Raw genomic sequence first — 17,504 nt, 5'->3', positions numbered from 1 at the left:
TGAGGTACTTTTTAAGTCACCTGTGCTCAAGCATGTATATCGCTAAAACCTGAACTGTTAGTCTGCATTGAGAGGACCGAGATTAAGAATGCCTGCTCTGCGTTATGGCAATAAGAGTATACGACTAGTGAGGATTGGAGGGAACTGTGTTGCAGGTGTAGAACCCCTATCACAGAAAAGAAGCCTGGAAAATGTTTCTTCCATTTGTGCGCAATGGCTTTTTGTAACAGATAAAAAGTTGTAATTTATGTAAATAGCAGCCATTGTGTGAACTGACAGTGTAGGCTATGAATTAGCTAGGAACCGGCTGGTGTCATGTCATTGGTCCTTTGTGAATTGATCTGCTGCATCTTTGTGATTACGGAGTTGGCCGACCATAAGAGCCTCCACTGTGAGTACTTCAGAGGTACTTTGTGGTAAAACATTGGAAGGCCTCTTTATGATGAGATGACGGCACAGCTCTGCGGTGAGGTACTGGCCCAGAGGTCATGGAGTGATAGGCTGAGCGATTATGTTCCTCGTGTAAGATCTTCTGTGTACTGCGCTCTCTGCTTCTTTATAACATTCACTTCTTTGCGGCCTAACCTCTGTTTTCTCCCTCTGGCCAGGGGCATGATGCTTGTTGCTTCTTTTTCTCTAATAATCATTTGCCTTATAGCTGTCTTGACTGGCTTCTGTTTACAGAAATTGTAAACCAATTGAATGCCTTGAGCAACTTACATGAAGATCAGGATGACTCCCTAAAGCGAGCACACATGCCTTCAGCTAAATCTTCCAGTCCTAATGAAGGTCTATGGTTTTTCCTCTTATCCTCCCATCTGAGTTGTCCGCTTACCTGTACACAGTGCCTCCTGCTTGCGTCTGCTTCCGTCTTGTGTCTCTGTGCCTTTCCCTCAGTGCTGTCTGCGGTAATTTGTAGTGAAACCAACAAGCAACAAAATATAATATAAAGTGAATCATGGTAAATAAATCACTTCTTTCATTTCTTAACACGCATTTTTCTGGTTTATTTGAATGCAGTCTGTGCCATTTTTACATAGATACCCCATATTTAAAAATATTATTTGGACTACTTAAATATTTCCAGAACATGGCACTTGACCAAACCCGTAGCTACAGTAAAGGGTTAAAACCATAAACATAATCATAAAAATCAATGTCTGGCCCTTCTGGACATCTAAAATATGCAAGCTGCGGCCTTTATGGGCTACTGTAAGATACCAACTGTATACTGGGATTTTGTTGATTCTGATAAAGGGGTCTATTCACGAAGCAGTGAAAAGAGTGGAAAAACAGACTAGTGGAGAAGTTGCCCATGGCAACCAGTCAGCATCTCCTTTACATTTTTTAGAATGTACTTGATAAAGGCTCCCTTCAAAGCTGATTGGTTGCTATGGGCAACTTCTCCACTGGTCCTTATCTTTTTTTTTTTTCTGAATAGACCCAAAGTATGTTAAGTATCAACCATTTATGCACGACTTATGTAGCTGTGAGCTGCCACAACATAGCTGTCAATGAGGTAGAACTATCAAGGAAACGTATACAGTTGTATACAAGTCCCATGATTTTACCTTTCATTATATCTTTAGTGATTCATTGTTTTAATAGCTTTGGTGTGTTTAGGACACAGTAGCTTGATACTTGATGCTAATTATTTCATATGCTTCCATGAAAGAGGAGCAGTGAGATTATTACAGTCTATATTAAAACCTTTAAAACACATCAAGCGCTTAAACACTGTTGCGTGGCCCAGTACAATGTATGTGAATGATTTTACGGTCCTAGTCCATACTGCTGTATACTGGTGACTGTGGTATCTTACCTCTTTGGCTCTAATGGTGTCTGTGCAGCAGTGCAAAACTTCTGTTAAATATGCATTATGCACAGTGTTCTATATAGGGCATAATGGTCCATAGCTTGACAATTATATTTCCTGCATTTGATTGTCATACGATACACATAATTATATGTGGGAATTTTATGTATTTATTTATTTGCAATTTTTAAGCAATTCGGTTGATTTCAATCGCATTGAACACATTTTTGTTCTGAATCAGACTCACAAATCCTGGAGGCAATACTTTATATGGATATGTGATGGTGTACAATGACCTTGCAAATTTAGGGCAATCATTACTTTAAATTCTTACTATTGTAAATCTGCCGAAATACTCTGCCGTCATTGATGCCTATACCCATTAAAAAACTCTCCGCAGTGCTGCTCTGTTTCACGCATAGGGACGCAGTCTGCTCTGTGGCTTCTGCCATTGTTCAATACTCTTATCATGTATTTTACATTTAGTACCTTTTTCCGGCAGTGTTGGTTTGCTACAAAATACAAGCACTCATTTCAAGCCCTGGCAGTGCATTACTTTATTTCAGCGCTAAATGGGGAAGTTATCGTTTTGTATGTTTTTTTTCCTTGTTTTCATTTATTTATATATTTTGTGCTGGTTTTCGCACATCTGCACACATGTTGGTGAAAGTAAATATGTTATGTGCCTGTATTACTAACAGTGCTCTGAAGCAGTCTTTATCTTTTGTAGAACTCATAAACAAGTTAAATTTTCTCGATGAAGAGGATCAAGATTTAATGAACTCCAGGTCGCTTCCCTTCGAAACTACTGATGCAACGGAGCTAAACCCGTTTGGAGATCCAGATGCCAAAGGTAGTAGTACACAGATGAACGGTTTGTAATCTACAGGCCTCTACCCACAAATCTGGTGGGGAGATCTATATGACTGTTTTTCACTAACACACTTTTCTCTTACGTCCTAGAGGATGCTGGGGACTCCGTAAGGACCATGGGGTATAGACGGGCTCCGCAGGAGACACGGGCACTCTAAAGACTTTAGATGGGTGTGCACTGGCTCCTCCCTCTATGCCCCTCCTCCAGACCTCAGTTAGATCCTTTGCCCAGAGGAGACTGGATGCACTGCAGGGGAGCTCTACTGAGTTTCTCTGAAAAGACTTTTGTTAGGTTTTTTATTTTCAGGGAGCACTGCTGGCAACAGACTCCCTGCATCGTGGGACCGAGGGGAGAGAAGCAGACCTACTTAACTGATAGGCTCTGCTTCTTAGGCTACTGGACACCATTAGCTCCAGAGGATCGGAACACAGGTGTCGTCCTCGCTGTTCGTCCCGGAGCCGAGCCGCCGTCCTCCTCATACTCACCTGGAAGATAGAAGCCGGGTGAGTATAAGGAGAAAGAAGACTTCACAGGCAGCAGAAGACTTCAGATCTTCACTGAGGTACCGCGCAGCGGTAACGCTGCGCGCCATTGCTCCCACACACACACACACACACAAGGCACTGTAAGGGTGCAGGGCACAGGGGGGGGCGCCCTGGGCAACAATAATAACCTCAAGGGACACTGGCTAGCATGTTAGATACTGCGGAGGCAGTATATTAGAAAAACCCCGCCAGTATAAAGAATTTGAGCAGGACCGAAGCCCGCCATCGAGGGGGCGGAGCTTGATCCTCCAGTACTAACCAGCGCCATTTTCTCCACAGCACGCTGCAGAGAAGCTGCTCCCTGGACTCTCCTCTGCTGAGCAAGTACTAAGGGCAAGAGTCCAGGGAAATAGCAGGGAGTTAATCCATGGCTTTGTCTGTGGCACAAGGCCCTTCGGGGTCTCATAAACGTCCCCTTTCCCAGGTAGCAGACACTGATACCGACACGGATTCTGACTCTAGTGTCGACTATGATGATGCGAGGTTACACCCACGGGTGGCCAAGAGTATCCATTATATGATTATTGCAATAAAGGATGTTTTACATATCACAGAAGACCCCTTTGTCCCTGACACGAGGGTCTGCATGTTTAAGGAAAAGAAACCTGAGGTAACGTTTCCCCCATCTCATGAGCTGAACGCCTTATTTGAAAAAGCTTGGGAAACTCCAGACAAGAAACTGCAGATTCCCAAGAGAATTATTATGGCGTATCCTTTCCCCTCACAGGACAGGTTACGGTGGGAATCCTCGCCCACGGTGGACAAGGCTTTGACGCGCTTGTCCAAAAAGGTGGCGCTACCGTCTCCGGACACGGCAGCCCTCAAGGATCCTGCTGATCGCAGACAGGAAACTACCTTAAAATCGATCTATACACATACGGGTGCCTTGCTCAGACGGCAGTAACGTCGGCATGGGTGGGTAGCGCAATTGCAGCATGGGCAGATAACTTGTCATCTGACATTGACACCCTAGATAAGGATAGCATTTTATTGACCTTGGGTCACATTAAAGATGCAGGGTTGTATATGAGAGAGGCTGCGAGAGACCTTGGGCTGTTGGGTTCAAGAGCCAATGCCATGGCAATTTCTGCTAGACGGTCCCTGTGGACCCGCCAATGGACGGGTGAAGCTGATTCAAAGAGACATATGGAAACTTTACCTTACAAGGGTGAGGTTTTATTTGGACCTGGTTTCCACAGCTACCGCGGGTAAGTCTTCTTTTTTGCCTTATGTTCCCCCACAGCAAAAGAAAACACCTCAATATCAGATGCAGTCCTTTCGGTCGCATAAGTCCAGAAGGAGTCGGGGCTCTTCCTTCCTCGCCAGAGGTAAGGGTAGAGGGAAAAGAACGCCTGCTACGGCTAGTTCCCAGGAACAAAAGTCCTCCCTGGCTTCTACAAAATCCACCGCATGGCGCTGGGGCTCCACTGAGGCTCCACTGCCGGTGGGGGCGCGTCTTCGACTTTTCAACCAGGTCTGGGTTCTGTCGGATTTGGATCCTTGGGCGATCGAAATTGTATCCCAAGGATACAAACTGGAATTCGAAGAAGTGCCTCCTTGCCGATTTTTCTTGCCATACAAAAGCTGTGTCAACAGCAAGTGATTATCAAAGTTCCCCTTATGCAACAGGGGAAAGGGTACTATTCAACCCTTTTTGTGGTCCCGAAGCCGGATGGCTCGGTCAGACCCATTCTGAATCTAAAATCCCTGAATCTGTATTTGAAAAAGTTCAAATTCAAGATGGAATCTCTCCGGGCAGTGATCTCCAGCCTGGAAGGGGGGGATTTTATAGTATCACTAGACATAAAGGATGCATACCTTCATGTCCCCATGTATCCCCCTCATCAGGCGTACCTGAGATTTGCTGTACAGGACTGTCATTACCAGTTTCAGACGTTGCCGTTTGGGCTTTCCACGGCCCGAGGAATTTCACCAAGGTAATGGCGGAAATGATGGTGCTCTTGCGCAGGCAAGGAGTCACAATTATCCCATACTTGGACGATCTCCTGATAAAAGCGAGATTGAGAGATCAATTGCTGAAAAGCGTGTCGCTCTCCCTGAGAGTGCTGCAGCAACACGGCTGTATCCTAAATCTACCAAAGTCGCAGTTGATTCCAACGACTCGGCTATCATTTTTAGGCATGATTCTGGACACAGAAAAAAAAGAGGGTTTTTCTCCTAAAGGAAAAAGCCCAGGAACTCCAGAATATGGTCAGAGACCTGCTAAAACCAAAAAGAGTGTCAGTTCATCAATGCACTCGAGTACTGAGAAAAATGGTGGCGGCCTACGAGGCCATCCCCTTCGGCAGGTTCCATGCGAGGACGTTTCAGTGGGACCTTCTGGACTAGTGGTCGGGGTCCCATCTACAAATACATCAGAAAATAAGCCTGTCCCCCAGAGCCAGGGTGTCTCTTCTGTGGTGGCTTCAGAGTGCTCACCTTCTAGAGGGTCGCTGGTTCGGCATTCAAGACTGGGTTCTAGTGACCACGGACGCAAGCCTCCGAGGATGGGGAGCAGTCCCACAGGGAAGACATTTTCAGGGACTATAGTCAAGCCAGGAGGCTTGTCTACACATCAACGTGCTGGAATTAAGGGCCATATACAACGGCCTACGACAAGCGGAGAATCTTCTTCGCGACCTACCCGTTCTGATTCAATCAGACAACGTCACAGCCGTGGCTCATGTAAACCGTCAGGGCGGGACAAGGAGCAGAGTGGCAATGGCGGAAGCCACCAGGATTCTTCGCTGGGTGGAAAATCACGTAAGCGCTCAGTCAGCAGTCTTCATTCCGGGAGTGGACAACTGGGAAGCAGACTTCCTCAGCAGACACGATCTCCATCCGGGAGAGTGGGGTCTTCATCAAGAAGTTTTTGCAGAGATAACAAGTCATTGGGGACTTCCTCAAATAGACATGATGGCATCACGCCTCAACAAGAAGCTTCGGATGTATTGTTCCAGGTCAAGGGATCCTCAGGCAGTAGCGGTGGACGCCCTGGTGACACCATGGGTGTTTCAGTCGGTCTATGTGTCCCTCCTTTGCCGCTCATCTCAAAAATATTGAGAATCATAAGACGAAAAAGAGTACAGACGATACTCATTGTTCCGGATTGGCCTCAAAGGGCCTGGTATTCAGATCTTCAGGAAAGGCTCACAGAAGATCCGTGGCCTCTTCCTCCCAGGGAGGACCTGTTGCAGCAGGGGCCCTGCGTGTTCCAAGACTTACCGCAGTTACGTTTGACGGCATGGTGGTTGAACACCAAATCCTAGCTAGGAAAGGTATTCCGGGGGAATTCATCCCTACTCTGATAAAAGCTAGGAAGGAGGTGACGGCGAAACATTATCACCGTATCTGGAGGAAATATGTATCTTGGTGTGAAGCCAAGAATGCTCCTACGGAAGTTTTTCACCTGGGCCTTTTTCTCCAATTTCTACAAACACGAGTGGATATGGGCCTAAAGTTAGGCTCCATTAAGGTGCAGATTTCGGCCTTATCAGTATTCTTTCAGAAGGAATTGGCTTCTCTCCCAGAAGTCCAGACTTTTGTAAAGGGAGTGCTGCACATCCAGCCTCCTTTTGTGCCCTCAGTGGCACCATGGGACCTTAACGTGGTTTTACAGTTCCTTAAATCACACTGGTTTGAACCTCTTCAAACTGTTGATTTAAAATCTCTCACTTGGAAAGTGGTCATGTTGCTGGCCTTGGCATCTGCAAGGCAGGTGTCCGAATTGGCGGCCCCTATCTGATTTTCCATGTGGATCGAGCAAAGTTGAGAACTCGTCCTCAATTTCTATCTATGGTGATTTTGTCGTTTCATATGAACCAACCTATTGTGGTGCCTGTGGCTACGAGTGACTTGGAGGATTCCAAGTCCCTTGATGTAGTCAGGGCCTTAAAAATTTACGTAGCCAGGACGGCTCGAATTCGGAAAACAGAGGCACTGTTTGTCCTGTATGTGGCCAACAAAGTTGGCGCTCCTGCTTCTAAGCATCTGTAAGGATCTGTAACACGATTCAGCAGGCTCATTCTACGGCTGGATTGCCGTTACCTACTTCGGTGAAGGCCCATTCCACTAGGAAGGTTGACTCTTCTTGGGCGGCTGCCCAAGGCGTCTCGGCTTTACAGCTTTGCTGAGCAGCTAATTGGTCGGGTTCAAACACTTTTGCAAAATTCTACAAGTTTGATACCCTGGCTGAGGAGGACCTCATGTTTGCTCAATCGGTGCTGCAGAGTCATCCGCACTCTCCCGCCCGGTCTGGAGCTTTGGTATAATCCCCATGGTCCTTACGGAGTCCCCAGCATCCTCTAGGACGTAATAGAAAATAAGATTTTAAACCTACCGGTAAATCTTTTTCTCCTAGTCCGTAGAGGATGCTGGGCGCCCGTCCCAGTGCGGACTAATTTCTGCAAGGCTTGTATATAGTTGTTGCTTACATAAGGGTTATGTTACAGTTTAGATCAGTCTTTGGCTGATGCTGTTTTGTTCATTCTGTTAACTGGTTTCGTATATTCCATGTTGTACGGTGTGGATGGTGTGGGCTGGTATGTATCTGGGCCCTCATTCCGAGTTGATCGGTCGCAAGGCGAGTTTAGCAGAGTTACACACGCTAAGCCGCCGCCTACTGGGAGTGAATCTTAGCTTCTTAAAATTGCGACCGATGTATTCGCAATAATGCGATTACTAACTACTTAGCAGTTTCAGAGTAGCTCCAGACTTACTCTGCCTGTGCGATCAGTTCAGTGCTTGTCGTTCCTGTTTGACGTCACAAACACACCCAGCGTTCGCCCAGGCACTCCCACCGTTTCTCCGGCCACTCCTGCGTTTTTTCCGGAAACGGTAGCGTTTTCAGCCACACGCCCCTGAAACGCCGTGTTTCCGCCCAGTAACACCCATTTCCTGTCAATCACATTACGATCGCCGGAGCGATGAAAAAGCCGTGAGTAAAATTACTTTCTACATAGCAAAGTTACTTGGCGCAGTCGCAGTGCGAACATTGCGCATGCGTACTAAGCGGATTTTCATTGCGATGCGATGAAAAATACCGAGCGAACAACTCGGAATGAGGGCCCTTGCCCTTAGATTAACAAAAATCCTTTCCTCGTACTGTCCGTCTCCTCTGGGCACAGTTCTTTAACTGAGGTCTAGAGGAGGGGCATAAAGGGAGGAGCCAGTGCACACCCATCTAAAGTCTTTAGAGTGCCCATGTCTCCTGCGGAGCCCGTCTATACCTCATGGTCCTTACGGAGTCCCCAGCATCCTCTACGGACTAGGAGAAAAAGATTTAGCGGTAGGTTTAAAATCTTATTTTTATGGCAAATTGATTCTATATACTCCATTGAGTGTTGTATATTTTTGCAGTAATAAACACACACATGGATTTTCCTTTTAGAACTGTTCCCACCTGAGGCTTAAAGCAGGTTTGGACAGAAATCGGGTGTATGTTGCTTCTGAACTACATGCGCGCACACAAAACCTGTATGTTCAAAGTTGTACGCATCTTGCGGTGCACCAGCGCCCTATACATATATGATTTTCTGCTAGTCATCATCATCAGTGCACATTTGCACTTAACCTGTACTAAGTATAAAACATACATCTCCAAATAGGTGTATTTATACTTATGCCCAGATCTGCACACACCCTCGGTAAACTTTTCCTACTTGAGAATACCACAGTAAAGCCCAGTTACCTCCTCTTCATTCATAAATGTAGATTCGATAATTTGCGCACACTCAGTTTTGGCACATGCGCCAACTAGTGTACATTCCACTTTACATCTGTCCTTAGTATCCGTCAACATTTATATGTTTGTCTTTTACATCCAGGTCCAGCAATTTCTTCTTGGTAAAATTATTTTTTTAATCCTGTATTTTTTATTCAAGTTTTAAACACAAACAAAACATACATGCAACGTCACCAAGAGACACATAATAGTGGTAGTACCAATAACAGTATGTCTAGAGCAGTGTAGTTCCATAGGAATGGAGTAAGGTAAGCCAGCCCCCACTCACAGAGGTATGTCCCTTGTATGGTTCATATAAAGAAACTAACGGAGCTACTGTTCCGCCAAGGTCCCTGCCCAGCCTTGAGTGGCACCATCTATCCAACTTGGCATAGAATTTATGCATTTTTATTACAGATTTTAAACCTATGCTTCTTGTGTCTAACCACATCGTTCACCAGGGTGCTACATGTAGGTGGATCAGGAGGAGCAGCTGCAAACTAAGTGTGAGCAACTATAACTTTGGCTAATGTGGTGGACAGATTGACCTTTAGGTGTGTACTCTGTTTAACAGTCCAGGTTTAAAGGATATTCATGCTTGAGCACAGATGGTTAAATCAAAACAACTGAGGTACTAATTAAGTCACCTGTGCTCAGCTATGGCTATCCTTAAAGCCTAGAATGCGTGCCTTGGGGAACGAGGTTGGGCAACACTGGTTTACTGTTTAGCGCTTGAAACATGAGATCTTTAGAAGATAAGTTAATCTCTCACTGCTGTTGTATTTTGTAGTCATGTACAGTATTTTGGTGGATATATAGTTGATTATCGCCCCCGATCTCCCGTCTAAAGTGAAGGGAGATTGTGGGGCGATATTCAATTGATCTTTTTCATCGCCCTGATCGCGTCCATAGAGGTCGGGTTTAGCCGCATAAAGCAGATAAACCCGACCAAAGTGCTGGGTGCGATCGCAAAAAGTGCCATTTGGGTGCCCAAGCGGGTCACTTTTTGCACTTTTCAGCTCGCCACCCCCAGTGGGTGTTCTGATCTGAAATGTAGACGCCGGCAGCCATCGCACCCGAACGGAGCTACAATTGATTAGCTTTGTTTGTGCGCCATCTACTGGTTGCTGGCAGAACAGTATTTGAATTCGCCCATTGTCTTATTATGCAACATATTACAGTATTTCACACCTAGACATGCTAACGCACTCCTCACCGCTAGTTCTTCATTTCTGCTTTAATTATTATATGACCACATTTCCCTAGATTTATTACAGTATGTACATATTTGTTTCTTAGAAACCCCTGTAGAGAAAACCAAGGTTGAAGCATTCTTTGATGACTACAACCCATTTAAGGACCCTGAGCCCTCAACCTATTTAAACCCATTTGATGAGCCAGATACAGGGCCTGAAGTGGTTATTGAACTTCATAAAGAATCTCCACCACAGCCAGCAAAGAGGAAGAATGCCAGACCTGTGGACATGACCAAATACCTCTACGCTAACAAAGCCAGACGGCAGGAAGAGGATGATCTTGATGAGTGAGTGGAATCTATACACCTTTTATATGAACAGATGGGTTTGAGCGCTCACTGTATAAGCAGAACTTTCTCTTAAAATAACATGGCAAACCTAGGTAGTGTTTCTGACAAAAGAGACATTTGATCGCACAGGGTGAAATAGAGAAGTTTGACACATGACGTACACGACTATTCTATAAAATTTGCTTTAGATGTTGGAAGACTGCCCAACAACTCATAGAGCCAACAAGAGACACTTCAATTCACAAATACAGTGTCTCTTTTTCCTCACGCTAACATAACACCTACACATAGCAGCACCAGGCCTAATCTGTTTTGGAGCGTCATACTCTTTTACTACTGTACATTATTGATCCTTGGTCATTTAAGCAACTTCAACCATTATCACCCCTTGTGTTGTAGTTTATATTAGAACATGAGTTGAAGTAGAAATTAATGTCTTGTTACTGTTTAGATTAGCAATTATTCCCTATTTATTAGCAACAGGCAGATCTGCATATGGGCATGTTTTGAACATAAAACTTTATTTGCACTTTAGCTGGCAATATTGCTTTCTCTGCTGAGGTAAAATTAAATGGAATATTGTACAAAATGTAAAACTTTTTGATTTCTTTTTTTTTTCTGAGTCTTGCATATAGAAGTCAAAAGGTGAAATAGCAAAAGCATGTAGCCTGTTAGTTATACCCATTTATAGTGAGACATCGCTATGCCCTGAGGGGCAGATGTATTAACCTGGAGAAGGCATAAAGAAGTGATAAACCAGTGATATGTGCAAGGTGATAAAGGCACCAGCCAATCAGATCCTAACTGTTAATTTACATGTTGGAGCTGATTGGCTGGTGCCTTTATCACCTTGCACATATCACTGGTTTATCACTTCCTTATGCCTTGTTAGAAAAAGCAATGTGTTAATTTTTTCATGTAGGATACTTCTAGCCTGTCCGCATGTTCATGCAACTTTGGAGAGGGCTGATTTATGAAGCTTTCCTCAGCAGTGTGGAATCATCTCATTGTCTCGGATAGCACTGTAGAAAAGTAGCCAGCCCTTTCTGCAACATATTTGTAGGTCACTATGAAGCAGTGTTGTATAAAAGTGGGCCACCTTTTTTAAATCTTAAATAAAAAGCCATTTTAGATATTAAAATATAGCAATCCCTATATATTACCACATTAAATCTTTCTACTGAAATAACTGATAGGTAAACATTTCTACTGATACATAGAAACATAGATTGATGGCGGACAAGAACTACCTGGCCCATCTAGTCTACCCCCTTGAGGTTAGGGTACTAGTGTTATGGGTTTGGTTTATGGGTTAGGGTGCTAGAGTTGGGGTATTAGATTTAGTTAGGGTATTAGAGTTGAGGTATAGGGTTAGGGTGGTTTGGTTAGATTGAGGTTGGTGGTTAGAGTATTTGAGTCAGGGTGAAGGTTAGGCTATAGTATTAATGTGAGGGTAAAGGTAGGGATGCTCTACGTTACGGATTTACCAGGATTGTACTAAATTCAGGGTATGTGCCACAGCATCCCGGAAAAAGTGGTTCAGGGAAGGTAGTTGAGTCATCTGTGGTCAGCAGGGTGCAGGGAACAGGGCCCTGGCCTACAGCAGCAGTGGGAAGAGTAGCGGGCAGATACTCACGACTCACAAAGAGACAGCTAGGAAGAGTGTCCAGGACGGAGTGCTTGAGCCATAGGGGAAAGACTTAAAACAATTAAGTGTAGCAAGCAAGTACTATCTCCTTGCAATGTCCAAGCAGGGGAAGCAGTTACCTAACCGACGGCCGGGATACTGGCAGTCACTATACAGACGTCGGCACCCCTAAGACTGCCTCTATCCCTGCGTCTATATACCGCCGAATGGGATGCCGACGTCACAATACCGACAGCCGGCATCCCGAACGTCCTGACAGCGGGACATGCTGGCGTCCTGCCGCGCGCAGGGGGTGGGTTTAGTCTGAAGAAGGTGGGTTAGGGGGAAGCGCAGAGAAAGGTAAGGGACCAGGTAGTGAGGGTTAGGGTTAGGCACATAGAAGAGGAGGTTAGGGTTCAACATCAAGCAGGGAGGGTTAGGTTTAGGCAGCGGGGAAGGGAGGATTAGGCTTAATCACCCACAAGGGAGGGTTATGGTAAAGAAACGGTGAGGGTTAGGGGGTTTACTGGGGGACTGTTGGGATTATGATAGACCGGATACGGGTTCACTACGGCTGGCCGGCGGTCGGGCTCCCGGCGACCAGCATCCCGGCGCCGGGAGCCCGACCGCCGGCTTACCGACAGCGTGGCGAGCGCAAATGAGCCCCTTGCGGGCTCGCTGCGCTCTCCACGCTACGGGCACGGTGGCGCGCTACGCGCGCCACACTATTTTATTCTCCCTCTATGGGGGTCGTGGACCCCCACGAGGGAAAGTAAGTGTCGGTATGCCGGCTGTCGGGCTCCCGGCGCCGGTATACTGAGCGCCGGGAGCCCGACCGCCGGCATACAGAAGACCACCCACCGGATACCAGTGTCGGTATGCTGACCACCATCATCCCATCCATCAGTCATTCATACTGATCCCCCAAGCAGGGTGCCAAGCAAGTAGTGTCCAGGATATGGAGAAAGCAGGTGTTTGAATTGGAGGGAGGCCAACGGTACAGTCACAGTTTGTAAGTGTTAAGTCTAATATTGCATCATTGCTAGTTGGTTCCCTTACTAATTGCTTGAGGGAAGCTCACTGTAAGGCATTCAGAATGTCCCTACGTCTAGTGGAACTTGCAAAAGACCGCTCCCAGTTTGCATCAGGTGGATTAAAGTCTCTCATGATTAATACCTCTCTTTTTAATGCCATTTTAGTGATGTCTTGCAATAGGCTCCTGTTCAGTTCCGCTTCCTGACCTGGTGGTCTATACAACGCGCCAGTATGAAGAATATCCTTCCTCTCCCTTTTCTATTGCCACCCAAGGGGCCTCAAATTTTTTCTTTAATACTTTCTTAAAGTAGTATTTATACTTTTTTTTCAAATATATATATATATATATATAATTATTATTATTATTTTTATGGCACCGCAAGGGTTCTGCAGCGCCTGACAAAGTACCGTACATAAACAAATGGGGTCTGGGACTGAGGGTCGACAGCACAAAGGTCGACACACCTTGGGTTGACACCAATTGGTCGACACACCTTAGGTCGACATGGACAAAAGGTCGACATGGAAAAAGGTTGACATGAGTTTTTTATGTTTTTTTGGTGTCGTTTTCTTCGTAGAGTGACCGGGAACCCCAATTAGTGCACCGCGTTCGCTCGCCATGCTTCGGGCATGGTGCCTTCGCTCCGCTACCGCTTCGCTCGGCACACTTTACCGTTCCAATCGTAGTCCACGTGGATCGTTAAGTATGAAAAGGTTCAAAAAAAGAAAAAAATCGTGAAAAACTCATGTCGACCTTGTTCCTGTCGACCTTTTGTCCATGTCGACCTGTTGTCCATGTCGACCTTTTGTCCATGTCGACCTAAGGTGTGTCGACCAATTGGCGTCGACCTTTGTGCTGTCGACCTGGAGTCCGGATACCAAACAAATGAGCAGAACAAGAAAACAGTGACTTACAGTACAAGACAATGAAGGACAAGTACATGGTTTATAAACATTGCTTCATCATCGGTCATAATCAAATCAGCAGGGTGGCAGAAACCAAGGGTTAGGTTCCGTTGTAGGTATTATGGAATAGATGATAATATAAGTAAGGGAAGGAAAATCACACAAGGGAAGGTGATCAGCACAGTCTTAGACATGTTAAGTTTAAGAAAGCGCTGGGACAGGAAAGGATATCAAAGAGACAGTTGGAAATACAAGTGAGAAAAGAGTCGGAGGAGGAAAGGTAGATGCGAGTGTCATCAGCATAGAGATGATATTGGAGGTCAAAAGAGCTGTTGAGCTCTCCTAAAGAGCACATATAGAGGTAGGATAGGAGAAATCCAATAACAGAACCATGGTGGTACACCTACTCTTAGTGAAAGTGGAGGGGGTGGGGGGGGGGGTGGAGTGAAGTCACGAGAGGAGACAGAGAAGGTAGGAGGAGAGGGCAGTATCATGTAGACCGAGGGAGTGAAGGATTTGCAGGAGAAGAGGGTGGTCCACGGTGTCAAAAGCAGCAGAGAGGTCAAGGAGAATACGCAGAGAGTAGTGACCCTTGGATTTAGCAGCAAGGAGGTAATTGCAGACTTTCGTGAGGGCAGTTTCGGGGGAGTTCAGAAAACGTAAACCAGACTGGAAAGGGAAAAGCAGTGAGTGGCAGGAAAGAAAGACAGTGAGGCGGTTGTAGATGATACGTTCAATGAGTTTGGAGACAAAAGGAGAGAGTGGTAGTATTAAGGGTAGGTTTTTTAAGAATAGGGGAGACAAGTGCATGCTTGAATGCAGCTAGAACATTGCCTGATGAGAGGTAGAGATTGAAGAGGTGGGAACAGGCAGAAGGTGAGAAGTAGCGAATGATGCAGGAGGGGTGTACCTGATGCGGGCCATAAATGCAATTCCAGATACAGTCAGAGTTGGTAAGATGGAGAGGTAGGCTGGTAAAAGAGGGGGTTGGGTGCTGGTGATGTAGTGTGATGTTATGTCCTGATGTATTGAGTCCATTTTACATGTGAAGTTGATGACAAAAGGAAGAGACGGGTCCCCAACATTTTCCTTGCCCCTATTCTATCTAGAACTCGAGCGCAATGTGAGCCATAATTGTAGAAGAGACTATGACTGGCATAAAGGTGATGATGTCCTGTGGACTGTTTCATTCTTTGCTGCAGAGGAAGTTGATAAACAGTTACTTCTGAATCTTGCATTGATCTGGTGAAGTACGGGAACCAAAGATTTTGAAATCCACTTTAGTGTTTCCTAGATAATAGAAATGTTCTGTACATATTGTGTATCGGTAAAAATAATGGCGATGCTAGGGCTTATGTAATAGCCTGTGAGCTGCAGGCATTGCGAGAATTCCAGCGAGTCTGTATTTTTAAAGCGGCAATCATTTACAAGGCAAAACCAGTTTGGTGTTGTATTGTAAATGATTGCCGCTTTAAGTTAGTTAGTGCCACAGTGCTTTTGCTTAAATGGCTGTTCTTCATTTCTCCCAAATACTACAATGTTTCTGAAATTGCCTCCTCCTCTTAATTTGCATAAATAAGATTCGGATATTAGTTAAGATGTGCCAGCATGAAACCAAGAAAACATTTAAAAATAAAACCACTTTCAGTGTATTTATTACTGAAACAAAAAATGTAAATGTAATGCAACAGGTGGTTACATGGGTAACCGTTGAGTTAATTAGTAGTATGAAAAGCAGGGTGTGTGGTTGTTATGCAAGAGCTTTACATTATATATACAGTTCAGGTACATAATTGCAGTGTGAACTATGTAACCTGTCAGTTTAGGTGTGGATTTATCTCTCAGTAATTATTATGCTACAAAATAACAATTAAATAGCCACATCTTTGCTAATAATGAATGCAGGTTCTCTGCTTTCACTAGTAGCTGTCTTTCCCTATATATTTGGGAACACAACACTGGCTCTCTAGCCTCTGCCCCGGCCTCACCAGTAGTTCATGTTGGGTAACTCAAGCATCGAGGATAGAATATACTGCGTCTATACGCTTCCTTTATAAGTACATATACAGTACATGTAGTCCAGGCACCATGATGGGGATTGTTTTGTTTTTGTTTTGTGTGAAGGCAGATTTGCCGGCTCTTTGTTGAGCTGGATCTAACATATCTCTGATCAACAGTTTTTTCGAGAAGCATTTCCTTTAGTGACTTGGAGCTGACTTGGCTGTGAACAAAGAGTTTGCCAATCCACCAACAGATGATTGTTCTCTACTGAACTGCTTGAGCACAGGTCCTAATTCAGACCTGATCGCAGAAGCAAATTTTTTCTCTAATGGACAAAACCATGTGCAGTGCAGGGGAGGCAGATATAACATGTGCAGAGAAATCTTGATTTGGGTGGGGTGTGTTCAGACTGAAATCTAAAAATTGTAAATGTAAACATAAAGTAGACAGTGTTTACCCTACACAGAAACAAAATAACCCACCCAAATGTATCACAGTTCCACCATCTTCAGAATGCTGTTTATAAACATTGCGTTTCACACAATACACAGTTCGTGGCTGTATTGTACTCTCTATCATGCAGTAATGGCACATTTCTTCAGGATTTAGGGGTCTATTTAGTAAGATTTGGCTGGAGATATAGTTCCGGCCAATCAGCTCCTAACTGTCATGTTTTCAAACCCAGCCTGTGACATGGCAGTTAGACGCTGATTGGCTGGGACTTTATCTCCATCCTATTTATCTTCATCCAAGGCTTATGGTGCCCATACACTTGTGAGATAATCGGTACTAAACTTCGATTTCGACCGCATCTGTGAGAGGAATCGAAGGATTGTATGCACATTTTAGGTACTTTTCGACGCGATGCGCGGGCACGCCGGTCGAATCTCACGTCTCAAGATAGTATGTGCTGCACTTAATATTTATCGAATCGCAGTGCGATCGCATGTGTTTTTAAAAACACATGCTATATATTGCACTGCGATGTGCGATGGGCACCTGCCGGGAGCGGATGGAGGCCGCTCCCACTTGGCAGTGACGTGCCCATCATGTGATTACCATGCGATTTCATCGCACCGGAACTGCCGGTGTGATGCCCCGCGATGTCGCGACGTGGGGCATCGCACTAGTGTATGGGCACCATTAGTAAATGGACCCCTTAGTCCATTTTTGCATCGCTTTACTATCCATTTTACTATCCATTTCTGCATCGCTTTACTATGTCCATTACCTTTTAGGGGTATATTCGATAACTGTCGGAAGCTGCCGTCTTGTTGGAAAGACTGCAGCTTCCGACAGTTCCGACCTATTCATTACGTCCCCGTTTTTTCCGACAAGTCGGGAAACCCGACTTGTCGGAATGCTGCCAGAATGCACGACCGGTTTTAGCTCCGGTTCCGACGATCTCAATCCGACTTAAAAAAAAGTTGAA

At 45.1% G+C, this 17,504-nt stretch overlaps 1 protein-coding gene across 10 annotated transcripts in view; it reads left to right on the top strand.

Annotated features, from left to right (window-relative positions):
* The window catches only part of EHBP1 (EH domain binding protein 1), a 643,275-nt gene that overhangs the window by 227,613 nt on the left and 398,158 nt on the right, over positions 1 to 17,504 (top strand). For 7 of the 10 annotated variants that reach the window (XM_063918463.1, XM_063918471.1, XM_063918465.1 and 4 more), the window contains exons 8-10: positions 685 to 789; positions 2,547 to 2,669; positions 10,257 to 10,500. In XM_063918463.1, coding sequence (XP_063774533.1) covers positions 685 to 789; positions 2,547 to 2,669; positions 10,257 to 10,500 — 472 coding nt within the window. The remainder of the gene's footprint in view (positions 1 to 684; positions 790 to 2,546; positions 2,670 to 10,256; positions 10,501 to 17,504) is intronic. The other 3 variants (XM_063918466.1, XM_063918473.1, XM_063918472.1) reach the window with 1 other exon arrangement.

Source organism: Pseudophryne corroboree, chromosome 4 (genome assembly GCF_028390025.1).
Source record: "Pseudophryne corroboree isolate aPseCor3 chromosome 4, aPseCor3.hap2, whole genome shotgun sequence".
In the NCBI taxonomy this organism is placed as follows: Eukaryota; Metazoa; Chordata; class Amphibia; order Anura; family Myobatrachidae; genus Pseudophryne; species Pseudophryne corroboree.
Note: the sequence above shows the minus strand (reverse complement) of the source record. Positions and strands in the feature narration are given on the sequence as shown.